This window comes from Centruroides vittatus, unplaced genomic scaffold (genome assembly GCF_030686945.1).
Source record: "Centruroides vittatus isolate TY-2023 unplaced genomic scaffold, ASM3068694v2 contig_1046, whole genome shotgun sequence".
NCBI classification, from domain to species: domain Eukaryota; kingdom Metazoa; phylum Arthropoda; class Arachnida; order Scorpiones; family Buthidae; genus Centruroides; species Centruroides vittatus.
The window spans coordinates 320,976-338,978 of NW_027120675.1; the positions used below are offsets into that span (position 1 = coordinate 320,976).

General features: G+C 28.1%; 1 protein-coding gene across 10 annotated transcripts in view; it reads left to right on the top strand.

Moving 5' to 3' along the window:
• Positions 1 to 18,003, top strand: part of LOC136970163 (single-stranded DNA-binding protein 3-like) — a 212,643-nt gene that overhangs the window by 114,273 nt on the left and 80,367 nt on the right. For all 10 annotated transcript variants that reach the window (XM_067264582.1, XM_067264606.1, XM_067264642.1 and 7 more), the window contains one exon: positions 13,999 to 14,083. In XM_067264582.1, coding sequence (XP_067120683.1) covers positions 13,999 to 14,083 — 85 coding nt within the window. The remainder of the gene's footprint in view (positions 1 to 13,998; positions 14,084 to 18,003) is intronic.

Sequence of the window (18,003 nt, forward strand, 5' to 3'; positions counted from 1 at the left end):
CACAAATTAAAATATTTTGAATGTTTTTACATGGTTATACATAAAATTATATCGGTTTATTTGATAGAACACACGCTGGTTTTTTTACTTAAGAATAAACTATAACATTGGAGATCAATAAAATTAATAATTAATCAAGAAGTAAACAAAAATGTGTAATAAATTAACTTCTCATATATTCAGATGTAAATTTACTCGCAAACCATGAATAACTTCATTAGCTTTTACAACCTTTCTATTTTTTAATAATGATGATGATAATAATAATAATAATAATAATACTTCGAAGTGTATGAAAAATTAATTTAAAATTAATCCAAATTTTTACGAAAAAATTTAAATTAAAAAAAAATTTTTTTATAACTAATTCGGATTATATTATTAACGAATTTGTTAAGGCAAACGTATAAATCTGTTACAAAGAATGCTTATAACTTATTTAAATAATTTTAATATAATGTACAACTTATGTATAATCCAAATTAATTATACAATTATACACAAATGGTTAATAATTTTTTATCTATTAGAATTTAATAAGCAATTTTATTATATATTCTTATGTAGAACATTCGAATGCTGCGTTATAAAGTGCTAGACTGGTGTATATCATATGTAATTTGAAAGAACAAATCTCAGAATACGGTCGAAACAATTCAACTATTTTAAGCTCCGCTGTGGCTGCAGTGAATAGCACAGACCACGGATATCAATCTTTCTCAATAGTGGAAACCTTGCAAATAGAGCAGATATTATTTTTTTCTTAAGCATTTCGGGGAAGGAAACGTGACGTAAAAAATTTAAATTATTAATCGGTAAAACTTATTTCGGCATGCCACGTAATATAATTTATTTAAATTGAATTGTCTAATTAAAATTTATAGTAGGATATTTTAAAAGTAACTTTATTCAATAAACTGTTTAAAATGTTTTCGTTTATGATAACGTTCCTAACAAAGCAGATTTGTTAGTTTTATATCAATAATTTTAAATGATTTAAACACTAAGAATATTTTAAATATAATTAGTTTTAAATAAAAACTTAATCGATATATTTATATCCGTGACCGAAATTCATATTAATACAAATGGATATAATTTTATTTTATGATAAAAGTTGATCGCATTCGAGTTCGCTCCGTTTTATCCGGATACGATTTTCCGAATTATTCTGAATTTTTCCGAGTTAAATTTGAATGTATGCAGTACGTGATATTTTCACTTTAAAAATTCTTGGACAAAAATATCAAATAAAATAGCTGTTACTAAATCAGGGGGGGAGTAAAAGATTCGTATGCATTCAAAAATCAAATTTTTATGAAATTAAACAAAATAAGAAATTGATTCGTCAACAGATAAGAAATTAGTTTTACGGAAATTTCCTTTTAAGTAATTTAACTTAAGTCCATGCGAAAGCATTCAAAATTTTCAATCGATATTATTTTGTAAATTCTAGTTATCCGCTTCCAACAAATACGTTATATTCAAACAGAACAGCTACATCACATTTGCTTCAAATTACAAAAATGTTAGTTGCTAGCGTTTGTTCCTGCTTAAAATTTTAAAGCATTGATTAAAAATGTATAAAATTCGTAATCTTACAGTAATGTTATCCAGGAAAAGTGTGATGAGGTTTATTATAGACTGTTGTTTGATTTTAGCAAGTGAACTGATGTAAATATTGAAAAACTGTTTCGATGATGTATTAGTTTAAAAAAATCAAATTTAAAATAAGATATCGAAAGATTATCGTTAGGATCAAAATAACAGATGAAACCGAAGGAATGTGCTTGATCCCAAAGGAATGCAATCCCATGTCTTTTAGCAACATGCTGAATGCATTAACCATCTTTGTAGCTAATTATTTCTAATTATTGATTTAGATACTTTAAAACTAATCATACTGAATACTCATGCAATAATAATCTTGAAATATAAAATTACAGATATAAAATGCATCAAAAATGAATTTTATATAGTTCTAATATTGTTTGTAATTATAAAATATAAATTTATTTATTATAATAAAAAAATTATTTATAAAATATATTGCCATATATTTATGTACAAACATGTTTATTACGTTGTTTTTGTTTGATTAAACTAGTAGATTTTAATTTATTCTAGAATAAGTATCGTTCGGTATATAAGGAAAATTATTAAAAAAGTAAACGTGAAACATTGTTTATTAAGATATTTCAATTTCTAAACATGTTTAGAACAAGATTAGACGTTAAAATATTTGCAGAATTATTTGTTTAAAATTTTTCATTTTGATCTTATTCTTTATAAAAAGGATCCCGAAACAGTTATAACAGAAGTGTCGTATTTTCAAAATACTATTAACTTGAAACAAAGATTAAATTCTCACATTTTTAGTACAGTATTTTGTCGTGTACGACATTTTCGTTTCACACAAGAATTTCTTATTGTTAGCTCAAACGAAGGGCAGGAAATTATTTCAGTAAGTAATTTGAATGCGATACTTCTAAATTTTTAAATCTTGCTTAAAAATATATAACTTAAAAATTATTTATTCTTTTAGAAATATTTTTAAAACCGTAAGAGTGTAAACAGAAAGACTAGTTCTGATGTGAACAATGATAGGCTAGACTTACAAAGAAACAAAAATTAATTGCAAATAAAGTTTAAAAAATTCTTTATAATTTGTCTTAATGCATATAAACATCATTTTATAACGTTTGTTTGAATAAAGTACATACCAGTAAAACTTACCTCATATCTTTATAATGAATTTATTGATTCCTTATATTTGTATTGTAATCCTAATTTCTGTATGTAAATTAGAAGTTTCGTATAAACTTTTGTAGCCGTAATTAAAAAAATTGTCACATCTTTCCTCGTTATGTATTTATGTGCATTTGCGATGTGGGTGCAAATTTACATAACTGTAGAAATGTCAAAGTAGTATATAATTTATGTTTGCCTTTACGTGCACTTAATGTTTTGTTGGCATCCGAATTATTTCTTAATTAGATTCTTTTATTGTCAGGAATTAAAATATTTTGTATTGTAAATCTGATAGTACCCATTATTAGTCGAAAGGAACTCTACTTTTCTTAAATTTGACGAAATTATAAACTTATGTAACGAATATATTATGATAATGTACACTATATTGTAATTATCTGTTTATAATAGTAATAGTAAATAATTTCGAATTTTTTTAATTTGAAATGCTGCAGTTAATGGAATCATTTCTAACCAAATGATAGCTTTGATTTTAGAAAGTGAAAATTCTGATTATATAAATAATTAAATTAAAAATTAAGTATTTTTAGTTTGTAAATTGATAGCAAAATTATTCAGAATATATGCAGTGCGATAAATTTTAATATTTTGATATAGTATTTGTTTAAATACATAATTAAACGATTCTTTTGTCTTTGAAGAATGAAGCTTTCATTTATTATGATTATATAATTAATTTATTGAAAAACATTTAGTTGACGGATTAAAGGAAATTTTTCATTAATTAGTACTTGCATGTAATTGTTAGTTTTTATCACAAAAATTTTAACATTTTATAATAAAATATAAAGAAAATTTATTGAAAATGTAAATTGTACGATGACAATGAAATATATATTAAATTAATAAAACAAATGTAAAAAGTAATTCACTCAAAATTAATTTTATTATCCGAATTTATCATTTGTCTATTCGATGAATTAATTAAATAACTTATAATTAATTATAGAAGACTTATTTATTATTTTATAAGCGATTTTACAATATTTTTGTGTGACCTTGAGATAAATCTTTGCAGAATTCTACTGGAAAGTCAGAGAAACTGGTTAGGGATGAGATAAAGAAGTCTGGTGGCTTATCGATTCCAATAGTTTGTGAATTAACGAGTTGGGACTCCCGTTTTTAGAGTGAAAAACGATATTCCCGTCTGAGATTTAAGTTGTACGCTCTTCGTTTCGTTTGTTAACTTGTAAATAGAAACTGAAATTATAAGATTTTCTTGTGTATGGAGAAGATATGAATCCACACTCAATGCATGAAGTTTTCTATAAAACTTTTTTCATTTTCAAATTATCGTATTTTAAATGTGCTCACTTAGAATTTCATTTCTAAGAAGAGAGATTTTAAAACAGTTATTATTCGTGAAATTATCCATATTTTGACTTATTTCTATTTATAAAATTAATATTTCGTTACACTGTTTATTTTCATTCCAAATGTGACAATGGTATTTTACGGAAGGGTTAATTTCTCGATCTTCAAATATATTGGAATAAAATATAATAATTTCATTGAATGAAGTAACTTCCTTGCGGTTTACGTATAAATATACTTAGAATGTTTTGGACAGAGGTATGAATTTAGAGATTAATGTATCATGTCGAAAAGTGTACGAATCTTGCCGTATTTAAATGATGACGACGTGATTTTATCGTGATAAAGAGTTTATTGCTGTTATTGGTCATGATCCGATCGTAAGAAACAAACGTCAACTACACAGTAGAATAACTACAGATTATAAAATGACGACTTGGTTTTATTGTACTCTTTGAATTCACCTTTGTTAAAGAAAACATTTTTCCTGTTTTCCCAATTCTATTCGTTTACGAAAATTGGAGAATAATAGTTAGATCGAAAAAGAGGGGTTTTTTTCCGCTTAATTTTTAAAAGATCCTGGTCGATAACCTTCCCCGTTTACAGAAAGTCTTTATGGTTAACTGTAACAATCAAACTCTTTTTCACTTGGTCCAACCGGTTTTTGTTTCCGGTGCTTTGGATTATGTTAAGGTCACAGGCGTGGGAAATGCAAAAAATATCTTGCTCGGTATAGCCCAGTTCTTCTGCTTATTCTTTTGAATTCTTGGTTAGCTGCTCAATTTAAGTCTTCATTGTGTTGTTTTAAAAATTTTAATAAAACTTCATTCTTCTAGAAGCATTTAGACAATAAAGATATTAACTTTGTCTATAATTCTTTTCTATTATCTTCTAACTTCCTATATAATGAACTTCTTTTCGAAATTTTTCACTTGGAGAATTCATCTTGACGAACTGAAACTGTATTAAAATAACTGCAGTTTTATAATTTGTTTTGGGTTGATAATACCACATTTATGTCAGAATGATATCTGTATCATAACTGCAATGAAAATTATCAATTTTCTAGCCTTTTTAAATCAATTAATAAAAATAGTAAAAGTAATTTATTAGTAACAGTAGGCCTACTAGTATTTTAGCAGTAATAATAATGAAATTTTTAACGTTTTTCGTGACGATCATAACTTCGATTTTGAACATGGTATTTAATGTAAATACAAGAATGAAATTTACTACAAAAGAAATCATAATCGAATTTGTTTGGATCATTTTTAAAATTTTTCTTTCGAGTTGCAATGTCGATGCGACGGTAGGAAGAACTTGTTTTTAGTGAATATTTTGGTAATGATTGATTGAATTTTTTTTTTGTAGAAGTTTGAATATAATTTTAATTACAAATTTATGATTTTAATCACGCTTCTTCGATGATTTACGAAAATAAAGTACACAAGTGACGTATGCAAATACCGAAAGTCCTTGAATTAAAATATTGTCGTGATAGATAAAACTTTAAAGGAACACGTGTAAACATGTATATCAGAGAGGTGAATTAACATAAGAAGTATGCCATAACGCCTCTATCATAAACTAAACAAGTTTATGAAATCGTTTGAACTTGCACCTGAAACTTTTGTACGATGAAAATATATATAATTTTTTTCTTAAATTATTAATTTATTTTAGGTGATAATTTTAAAATTTGGAAGAAATTAGAGTGTTAAACGAGCAAATAAACCTTCAAATAATTTCAGTAATAAATAAAAAATTCATGTTTTGTCGAAATTTATAAGTAATCAATTTTAATAGGAATAAAAAAAACTAATGTAGTTTTTATAATTTGGAAAGGAAAAAAGTTTAACGAAGAAATTTTCGAAACGAAATAATTTTTGGATGAAGTAATTCAAATGTAAAGGAAATTGTAAACTTTCACACCATATGAGATTAATGTAGTCTAGCCTACATCACATTGGAAATTGGCATTACTTTTTAATTTATTAATATATTAATTGCTTATAAATGAAAAGAAGTAGGTAACGTCTTTTCTTCAAGAAGTTCAGTGAAGTTTGTCATGATATAGACTTCATCTGATCAAAACGGTAAACATCCTTGTTTTGAATTTATTGGATGATTTTTTTAATCGTTTTTAATCAGATTAGACGTATTCTATTCGTTGTCGGATATAGAGTTCTTAGAAAAAACTTTTCAAATTACATTTTTGAGATTCGATATAATAATTTCAGACCGCAGTCTTAAGTTTGAATTTTATTTTCGCGATCGAAACTACACGCGTAGACTTAGATTAATCAATATTATTTTTTTAATCTTAAAATTGTTTTAATTATTTAAAAACATGATTACTTAAAATGCCTTTTTGAACGTTTAATTCTAATAAAATACAGTGGAACCTCGCTTAACGAGCCTAATTCGTTCCAGAGTCTTACTCGTAATGCGAAACACTCGTTAAGCGAAACAATTTTTCCCATAGAAATTAATGTAAAATACGATAATGCGTTCCACGCCGAAAAAATGCTCAAATGTTTTATGTATAACGTTTATTCAAAAAAAATTGTACAATATACACTGTTAAGGAGCGTGAATCATCATAATCTTTTCTTCTAGCGCGGAATGAACCATCCTGGAATGAGAATTCGATTTGTAGAAACGAAAAAAAAAAAAAAAAAAATCATAGCAATGTGTTTCATAGACACTCCAAACAATATGCCAAATTATTGGGTTATGTAAAGGCTATAATTAAATATTAGAAATTAATTAATTTGACTAGAGGTAGGCAGTTGTGTTGTGTTTCCATCTCGTATTAAATTTAATAATTATAAATAGTTAATTTTTAATTCAGACATTTCTAAAATTTAGTTTGGAATCAGTCATTAAATTTAATGACCCAAGAATTTGGCATATCGTTTGGCGTGTTTATTATATAACGGGCTATGGTTGTTGATTATAAGTAATATGTGTGAACACAAGTTTGGAAAAATATGTGATCACAAGCGACACTAAGATGCTAGCGGAAGGAGTGCTAAACACAGACTGATGGAGCATGCCGCGTGCGCACAATTCGGGACTTCCCCCTCTCCTCATCACTCGTTATGCGAAATATTGCTCGTTAAAAGAGGCAAATTTGTACAATTTGTTTTTCTCGTTATGCGAAATAGTCGTTTTGCGAGCTGATCGTTAAGTGAGGTTCTACTGTACTTAAATCTGATAGTTAATTATATGGGAAGGTTTTTTACAAGGTTAAAATATTTTGCACAATATTTCTAAATTGTTTTTCTTTCTTTATAATATCTTGAAAAAATCCCGTCACTATCTTTAAGAATTTACTACATTTATGATATGTAAAAATTCAAAAGATATCAGTTTCTAAATATATTATATATTTGTAGTATTGGAATTAACAGATTGATTCCAATATTTTATTATATAACGAACGAGTATAGGATAGTTTAAAAGGTTGGAAGGAAAAAAAAATGCGACTCATGCCAGCTGTTCTGCCAAACTCCTAAGTTTTCAGGTGGAGGATGTCTGCAGCTGTTCCGTTTGTCTGATCGAATGAATGTTGTAGCGCGGTACATTAAATTCTCGGTTATCATAGGTAAATTGGAATAATTTATTTTATATTTCTACACTTCTTTTAAAGGATATAATTTATTTACACAGTGTATTATTTTTAATTACTTTCAAATTAATTATTTTATAAAATATATTGAATCTTGCCTATAATTTAACTTTGACCAAAAAAAAAAAAATCAAGAAAGTAATGTGCCATCTTATTTTTTCCTTTTATTTAAAGTGATAATATTAAAAAAGAAAATGATTTGTATAAATATTCTTGTAATGAATAGGAAATAGTAATCTTAATGGTAAAAATCTCTCCATTAAACAAAATTAAGTAATTCAATGTGTTGAAATAAATAAACAATTGAAATATTGTTTTTAATTTTAAAAAACTGTTTGATATAAAAAACACACTACTTAGAATATTACAGAAGTTATAGTCCTATATTTGATTAAAATGTGATGTATAGGCATTATATGACCTTAGCGTGTCTGATTCCCATTTTCTAACCTTTTCTAACCAACTGACGAGTGGCGCCTCTTCGGTCATAATTCGAACTCAAAAATTTAAAACACGCCTTCCATAAGATATACCCTTTTTACTTTGATTATATTACTCCTGTTTGTATTGTATTTCCAAAGTGAAATTAAATGCAATGAAGTTAATTTGCTTTGTGGGAAGTCCGTTACCACGATAATGGTTGTTGTTATGTTCGTATTGACATATTAGCATATAATCTGCAGTTTCAAAATTATTAGTTTGTGCAGAAACCCATAATGTAAAGCTCTTAATTAAAACAAACTGTTATTGTTTAATTTATATCTATTCCGTTATTTCCCTTATTGATAGTATTGAAATTTTAACTGTGGCTGGTGGTTGTTTCAGTCACGTTTTATATTTTTGAGATGTGAATCATTTTATAGGAGAATGAGAGACTATAAGTAAATTTTAAAATCTTTTTAATAAATCTAATGTTAATGCACAGATTAAGCGAGTTAGATGTGAGTATTTTCCTTTACATTGTATGAAATAGCTATGCTTTTACTTCTGTTCTGTTGCTAATTATTTAAAAGTTAGATTGAAACTTATTGACAAGTAAGATAATTTCAATGAAATTTTATTTTAAAAACTCGTACTTTAAGAATTGTGTAATACTATTACGGTATCTTTATTCTAGAAAATTTGTATCGTTTATTTTATAGATTGATCTTAAATAACGTTGCAATAAGAAATTAAGAAGAAAAAAAAAACTAGGAATTGCATGATCGTTAAGATAATTTTATATTATCACTCTACATAATTGTAATTTAATCGCGTAATTATATGCACAGTTAGTCGAAAATTTTCGGAAATTGACTAACGATAAACATTTTCTAAATTTGAAAGTAAAAATTAACAGTGTATTATTTGTGATAGGCGGTTAATGTTTGATGTAAAATTATACGAATTATTTATAAAATTTGTAAAAGCATTGCTAAACTTTTGTGTTTTTTTATATGCAGTTTACATTTTAATCATTAAGTTTATTTTTGTTTTTCGAAGAAAGGTTTCATGTAACTTACTAAAAATATAGAGCCGTAGAGACTTATTGAATTTCTGTATGATGAATATAGGAAATATCATAAATGCATCCATAAAAAATGGCGTTAAACGTATAAAAGAAATGGTAACTTGGTGCAGATAGGATGAATAATGATGCTTCTGATAGCTTGCTGCATAGAGGATAAGAAATGTAGGTCGTCTTACAAGTGGCATGCTCGTCTGTTATGGAAGTTCTTCAGCAGATTAAGCAACAATGATGATGCTAAGTTTATGAATATAAATCCTCTTCCGGTTTCTGAAATTCTTTAAGTGAAATCATAATCATTACGATACAGTATACTGAATTTTAATTTCAGAATGTAAAGCATAAGATAATTTCAATCATAGCTTACAATGAGTAGGAGTGATACTCCGATTTATTAGTGTTAATTTTAAAAAAAATATCACGATGATAAAAAAACATGCCTGTGAAGTCTAGATTCAAAGTCTATGTATGATGATAAATTTCTAAGATGAATGTGCTATAAAATGACGTTAGACACGCTTTGCTAAGATACTAAATTTAACTCCAGATTAACAATTCGTTATAAAAATCTGGTTACTCATTTAGACTGAACTATATTTAGACAAGACATAATCATATTTACCAAGAATTCTTTCCAAGTAATGGTGTTTTTATTCGTTTAATTGAGTGAATGATATATAGCCTATTTGTATTGATATGTTTTTAAAGAGTTTGTGCTATATTTGAAACTCTCAGAACTGTTAAGCATTTAGATTCGTCGTATTTTGGTTTTTCTTATTCTATATTTAATTCTATTAATTAACTCTCTCCTCAATAGATTTTGTCTTTTCTGAATTAAAACTAAGAGTACATTAAAAACTAAAAATTTTTATACAAGTCAAAATATTTTGGACGTATTGAGTAAGTATTGTCTTAGGGAAGAATTATAATTTCTCAGAATATAAATTAAAATTATGGTGTTTTTTAAGTAATCCTCAATTTTGGTTGAATTCACAAAAGCATTTTAACGTAGAAATTTATTTTCAAAATACTTTTTATGAAACGCGCAAAATTTCGACGAATAAACAATTGCAGTCGGTATAATCAATGAACTCTTTCGGAATGAAGAATTTATCATTCCGAAGAAATTCGGTTAATTACACGGGTGTACAGCCTATAATTTATATAATTAATTTAAAAAAAAAGAATTAGAAAATGAGTTCTTATCACGAAACAAAATTATAAGGCAGAAGCGCTTTCCTGTTAAAATATTTTATGGTTTTATTAATGAATAGTATAGGACACTGTTTGTTTATTAGTAACTATAAATTTTATTTCTGTTCAAAAATGCGAAATGATAAATATTAAATAGAGAATTTTATATATATAAATCTTAAGTTTTCTAAGTGATTTTTGACTTTGCCGATCATAATAATCAGTTAACAGAGAATTTGAACATTTTTATTAACTCGATCTTGTTTATTTGTAGTAATCTAAAGTTTTGCAGTATCGATTAATTAATGATTGTATATAACATACGTACATTTCGGTTTTTGAAGTTGGAAGTGTTCATTTATTAATAGGAAATGAAGTTTTGATTCGAATTTGTATTACGTATGGATCGAAACTGTTGAACTTGTAAATAGGATGGAAATTAATATTAAATTAATAACTTATTGTTATCATGATAGACCTCCATAAACATTTGTATATTGTCTTAAAAATGTGACGAATTAAAAAATTATTTAAAAATTAACTGACAATATAATTTTCTTGCTGAAGTTCTGCTTTATTAAGTCGAGGTAAATTAATATTAAACATCGAAATAAACTACTTTAAAATCGGGAAAATGTTTAAAAATCCCAAAGGAATAATTTTTCTTGAGAAACATGAAGTTGTGAAACTAAAGTATTACGTAAACCTTTTTGCGTTAATACCAATTATGAAATCTATAAATAATAATTTTGATTAAACTTTGTTTTCTCGATAGTAAAACACATTAAGGATGGTTTATAGATGTGATTGGCGTTCTTAACCCTAGTGTCGCATAACATTTTTAACGTTTAAAGTTCTTTCCATTTATATCCTGTGTACAAGAGTTGCTTACTGTATTTTGAAATAAACTTAGCTTGCTTTAGTAAGATAAGTAATTAATGGTCGAGAGTAGAAAGAAGAATGTACAATTACCATAGTACAGTTTGCAAGCCAGGTATAAAAGTTACGCTATTACAAAAGCATATTCCCAACTCTAAGTGAAAGTTGTACAGATTAAAAGTTTTGCGTACTTTATAATATGCCGTGATTATAGATTTCTATTGAAACGTGGTTAAATCGCAGATTAGTATGACTGCCCTTTATGCTTTTTAATTTAATTATGCCTCAATCTAAGAGAGCGGAAAGGTTCATCAAAAAGTCATTCTAAATAGTTTCGTTCATTCCCGGTGTGTTCTCAATAGTTTATTCTTATTAAGAAAATTCTCATTAAAAACTCCGTACTGTAGCGCACTTTTCTTTCATTCATGACTTTTCCTGCCAGCTGCCAGTTCCCCTTAGCCATTGTCAACGACATTTCTCCCTTGTTTACAGCTGTTCTCTGTTGATACCTTCGTACGACGTCGGTGGTTTTGAGTTTTTAATAATTTACCCAGAGTTATACACATTAAATCCTGTTTCTTTCCGCATCCTGTAATTTCAATACTTGCTCGTTAGTCTAACGACAAAAGAAATTCCATCTCCGATCTTTCATTTGGATTCCTATTAATATGCAGGCGAGCCTTCCTTCTCCCTCCTCTCTAGTTAGGAACAGGAATATTTACTTTTTACCACCCCGTTTCCTTTTTCTGTTTTAATTGTCCTGTGCTCTAGATGGAAGTAAAAACATTTTCCCTCTTTATTGGGCAATTTGATTATTTCTAAATATACCACCCCATTGATTAACCGGATGTTCGTTTGGATAAACAAACAATAAAGAAGGAAAAAAATTTCCTGCAAATTAAAATTTTCGTCGCCATAACATTTGCTATATCGGTGGAAAATTGTCGTGATTTATTACGCCTCGGGACGAATGGCTTCGGTTGGAAAGAAATCAGATAATTTTGTTTTGTTTTGGAATTTAATTCATAAATATTCATGAATTTTTGATGAGGTCAGTTTTCAAAACTTGATCTTAATTCTTTTCATATCTCGGCTATTGTTCTACTCTTATAAATTTTGAACTAATGATCCTTCATTGATGTATTTCTTTATTTGCATACTGTGCAAGATCGTATTGCGTAATTAAACCCATTTAAACAGAATTTGAAGCACACGCTAGTTGTTTGAGTATGAATTTCCTACTTCTTAAATAATCATTCGACATTTTGTTATACTTTTTTTTCTGTAAATCGTCAAAGGTTAAAATGGTTGGTTAGATGCACACTCAAGGTCGAATCTCCTTAGTCTTTATACCGGTTATTAGCATAATTCGAGTCTGAAATTAACTGCGCGTTCGTTAATAAAATTCTCCCCTTAAGTTTATCCCAAGTGGAGGAAATTTGAATTGCAGATCTTACTTTTTATTAGCATTTTTTTTTTTCTTTCTGTCTTTTCTTAGTTAGCGTTCTTCCATGCATTTGTTCCTCGTGTTTTGATGACTTCTGTTGACACTTCATTAAGACAGCATTATCAACCTGTCACAGCTTTTCACTTGTCTTTTGTTCTTTTCCAATGGTATCGAAGATCTTTATATTTGGGTTTTAAATGCAAAAATTCTTGTTAAAATTTATCATGAAATTTCTCTTTTGATGTTTCGAATCACATTTCATTAGAAACTACACCGGAATTAAAATAGAAAAAAGAAGAAAATGTTAATCGAAATAGTATTTGAGTATAAAGTATTAAGAGATTTATTTGGAAATTATTTTGATTTAATTTACAAGTATTTTGGTTATAATCGTTTCTGGAATTGAAACTAGTCGCTTAGATCTGGCTTGAGTTTTATCTCGGACCGAGTCGAAGGCCAATATTTCTGGAACTACTCCAAGGCCCACCCCAACCTCCGGTAAAATGGTATCTGGTAATTGCCGTGAGTTGATGATATAAGGGATTTTTACCCAGAAAGACAACGGGAAAAAGGGGGAAACATTTATCGATTGAAAAATCGATTGTTTTTTTATGACTGTTTCAGGCATTATTGTGTAGGTTGTTATTGTTTAGAAAAGGTGGAAAGTATGTTGTGGGTGCAATATTTGGTGTGTCGTTTCTGTCATAGATCTAATTAAAATCACAGAATGAAAAATCTACTTGCTATATCTGATTGATATGTTTTAATTGGTTGATACATGATTTATCTCTATCTTTCTTTCGAATATTAAAATCATTTATACTGAATTATATTCTAATTCATTCCTCGAAGGAATTTTTTATATTGTAATTATCAATAATTAAAATTCGAATAATTAATTTTTGGACCATTTTGTCTTTATTGGATTTAATTATACATGCAGATAAATCAGAAAAGTTTCCTGCGAGAAAACAGCATCATATTACAGATTTATAACTTCCGTTGATTCTGATTCATTCTGGTATGTTCTCTTCCTCTTGGATAGCTTTTTCTTTTTTTTATTTATGAACAGACGACTGGGGTGATGTTCTTTTCCGTGGGAGAATGAGGGTAGAAAAATGCAGGAGTATTTTTCATGTTTAAAATTCTCGAGAAACATTATTGATTTTATTAAGATTAATATTTCATTTATTAAATTTATTTTCTTAATTCTGAATGTATTTGTTGATGACAAGTTTATTTCTATTGCAGTGTGTTTTGGGACTTATACTGTGCAGCACCTGAGAGAAGAGATACGTGTGAACATTCGAGCGAAGCCAAAGCGTTTCACGACTATGTAAGAATTTGTTTAGTATTTAATTGCATTATAAGATAACAAATCATTCACATATTGAACGATATTATTTATTTTATAATTGTAACATATATACATATTTCATAATTGATGAAAAGAAAACCATTAAGAAATGAATTTACTAAATTAATAATTGCATATATATTTGCCATTAGAAATTTAATATAAAAATAAACGAAACGACGTTATTACTTCATAAAAAGTTTAATAGTAGTAGTAATTTTTTATGTAAAGAGGTAAGAGAATGGAGAGAGATTGTTCGTTATTTCGAATTGGTTACACTAATACTAATATAGCATAAAAGTATGTATATTCTTGAATAATTGATTTAATTAATTAAAAGAATTCCGTAATGACGAATTAATCAATTGAATTTTTGTTTATTATAAATTTGAAAAGAATTATTACTTTAGAAAAGACTACTTTTAAAATCCTACAAAACTGTGGAAATATTGGTTTATAATTTTTGAATAATCTAATCTTAATTATCCGTAATACAGAGAAACGTGTTATTCCGAATGTATTCGTAGGAATTTGTGAGTTTAAACATGACTTTTTAACAGCAAATTCCTTATTTATCTAAATAAATTTTAAAAAATTTTGAAAATTGGCTTTCATTCGCGTCAAAAATGACGTTTCCACGAACATTAATAATTCGGATTAAAGCGTGGAAAGTGTATTACATAGGCATTATGGAATTATTAGTTGCATAAAACGAGAAAGAATTAACCCGCGCGATCATTCATTAGAATATGATCCGTCATCTGTTGGATGTAAATAATTAGCTGTCGGTTGAAGTCCCGAGATGAAATGGAGGCGGAACATTGCCACTTAATGGTCATCCAATTACTCGGAGCGACCCTCCTCTCTTAATTCCCGATTGGTAGTTTATTAGCGAAGTGTGTCGTGTTTGTACACACCCAGAGCGTCAAAAATAGATAGAGGGAGTGATGACCTTTCCACCCTAATTGTTCGATTACATTTCGGACTTCTTAGCGACGATGACCGCAGTAACGCTTACCAAGTGATGGAACTCGCCTCGTTTGAGCTACGGACCTCCGGTTTGCCATCATGATTGTCTTGCGGTACGATTGCAGTTTAATTGAGCGTGTGATTGATCGTCCTTCTTTCTGGTTAAGTGCAACTGATGGCTATTTTTGAAACTTTTAAGCGCGTTTCGAACGACTATTCGGCTCCGATGGTCACACAAAAAAAGTATTTTTTAAAGTAAATAAATCAATTTATTCTCTCTGCGCGAAAGACGTGCAGCGGAATTCAAAAGCGAGATTCAAATTTAGAGTAGGCAAAGTGAAATTTGTTCATTTATTGGGTATTTACCATTTCGCACGCAGTTCGATACATATAATATTTTTTCGTCTAATTAATTTCCACGTAATCGTAAATCTATTTACCGAAACTTCAATGGTCAGCAAATTAATCAATGAGGCGACATTTAAAGTTATTAAGACTATTACGGGATTGAACACCTTGCTGGCAACGATAACGGCGGTAACAATGCGGACTTTAAACGATGTAAATAGTCACTCCGTTAATTTATATAACAACGGCTCTAATTATCGTAAACTCTATAGCTCGGAGCGTTCGCAGAGTAGTAGTTGATTAATAATAAATTTTGTGACGTTCGGAATCGTAGTAATAGAGCAAATCGTCTTTCGCTTAATTTTATAAAAATGGACTTGGAGCAGAATCTTATTATTCGCAAATATCCGATAATTTAGACAGGCCGTACGTCGATATGTACGTATTCGTCACATATTCATTGGGTTTCAAAATTGAGTAGTAATTTCATATGAATAGTTTCTGATAATTTTGGGTATAATATGAAATTACTAAAGTTTAGTAATCGAATCGATATAACATAATGGAAGATAAAAATTGGACGATTTATTATCCTGTTTACAATAAGCGTTGATATAGTGGAATCGTCTTTGTTACGAATCAACGCTTTAACAACCGAAACGTTGCCCTTTTATCTGGATGTCTGGCGTTTAATTTCCTAATGTTAAGACAGCTTTCAACTGTTTATGGCTCTCCTGTTAGGAGGCCACTTAGAGTCGTGACGATGTTTTGCAGGTAGAGAGTGGTTTTGTCTTAATGGCTTGGTCGTAAGTATCGTGTCGTTTATTGGAGAGACTGTGTCGTGCTCGTCCTTAGTTTTTTGCTTCCTGGTTTTTTACATAAGTTTAATAATTTATCACGAAAAAGTGTAAAGAATAAGCGTTTTTTGAACATTTCGCTTTATACGTCTTCATCTAATATTTAAAAAAAATGAGGATTAATCTGTATTTACTTTAATTAAGATTGTGAATTGTCGCTAAAATATGTATTATTTTTTTCATTAAATAGTTAGTATTTACTTATGATTTTGTTTTGAGGACATTATGTTGTTGTTATACTGCATCTAATAGCATTAATTCTGTAAAAAGAAAAACAAAATTATGAGCTTCTGATTTGTTTTGCAACTTATTTTCCACTTCAGTTTCATAAAGGGAAAAATTTTCACTTGAAATTGTTCGATTTTGCCTGATTCTCGATTGACTGATTTATATGTTACGCTCACTCAACCTGTTGAATTATAGTGCATTAGATCCATATTCTATGTGAATAGTTTAAACTTTATAATTAAGTTTCGGTACAAAGCATTTGGAGAGTTCGGATCGGTCGTCGGCATTGCAGCTATTTATCTTTGGTTTCTAGTAAAAGTTTTCATATTTCAATTTTAGAGCGGCGATTTTTACTTTCACTCCGACAGCTGTCACACTCCCGAGGCGACAGGTGCGTTGCGTTGTCCTTTGCAACCAAATGCCACCGATTTTTTACCATTGGACCAATTCACAACAAAACTGCATTTTTTTATATTTTATTCGTAGAAATTTCCTCGAGAATATTCTAATCTGTATGTCACTCAGAATATCCTAATCTAGTTACGCTACTCTCCATCTATTAAAACTTATTTTTAGCATTAAAGATAGTTAAAATATTCCTTTTAGTGCGTTTATTATTGCATGCCCATCAATTATTATTGAAATGAATTCTTTTAATTTGAGTTTTTATATTCTGTGTACCTCGTGGTTTTCTTTTTACTTGTTCATAAAAGTTAAAAATTAAATGGAATCGGACAGATTATGCGTTAAAGAAAACGTGACACGATAAATTAAAAATATACATATTAAACATTTTGTTGTGAAGTATTTTTATTAAAATTAAATACATTTTTAGTCATCAAAATACGATTAATTTTTGACTTTAGGAGAAAACCCAGAATTAAAGAAAAGGTTTCCATTAATGTATTCAGTAGTGTGAATTTTCAACTAACCCTCATTATAAAATTGTAATGAAGATTACTTAACTTCTTATCCGATGACGATTTACTGAAAAATTAAAAATTTTTGTGATATAAATACTAATAATCAGCGTTAACGTAATTTTATCTTTTCGTTAAACTTCACGCAATACTTTCTAAGGTTCCTGATTAATTTGTCACAGAATTACTCGAGTTAAAAATAAACAGTTCTTATCGTTTGCATATGTTATTTTCAATAATAATTCATTCTACACAAACTATTGATATAGCCTATATATGTATTTGATGCTATTTATATAAGAAGTTAGTAAAAATAGAGCTATTTAAAAAGGTCATCATGGTTTTTAAATACATAAATTTAAAATTGTTTATAATTTGAAACTGTTTAAGTGCAGTTCTGTAGGCTTCCCTTTCATAGTATGAAGATAGCTTCATAAACAATATTAACTGTTTGATTTCTTTTCATGTTTTAAACGGTATGTCTCGAATTGTTTTTAAAACTAATTTAAAAATTTATAAAAGTTATGTAAATAATCAGGGATATTTCTTTGTCGAGAAAATATATTCAATTTGTAGT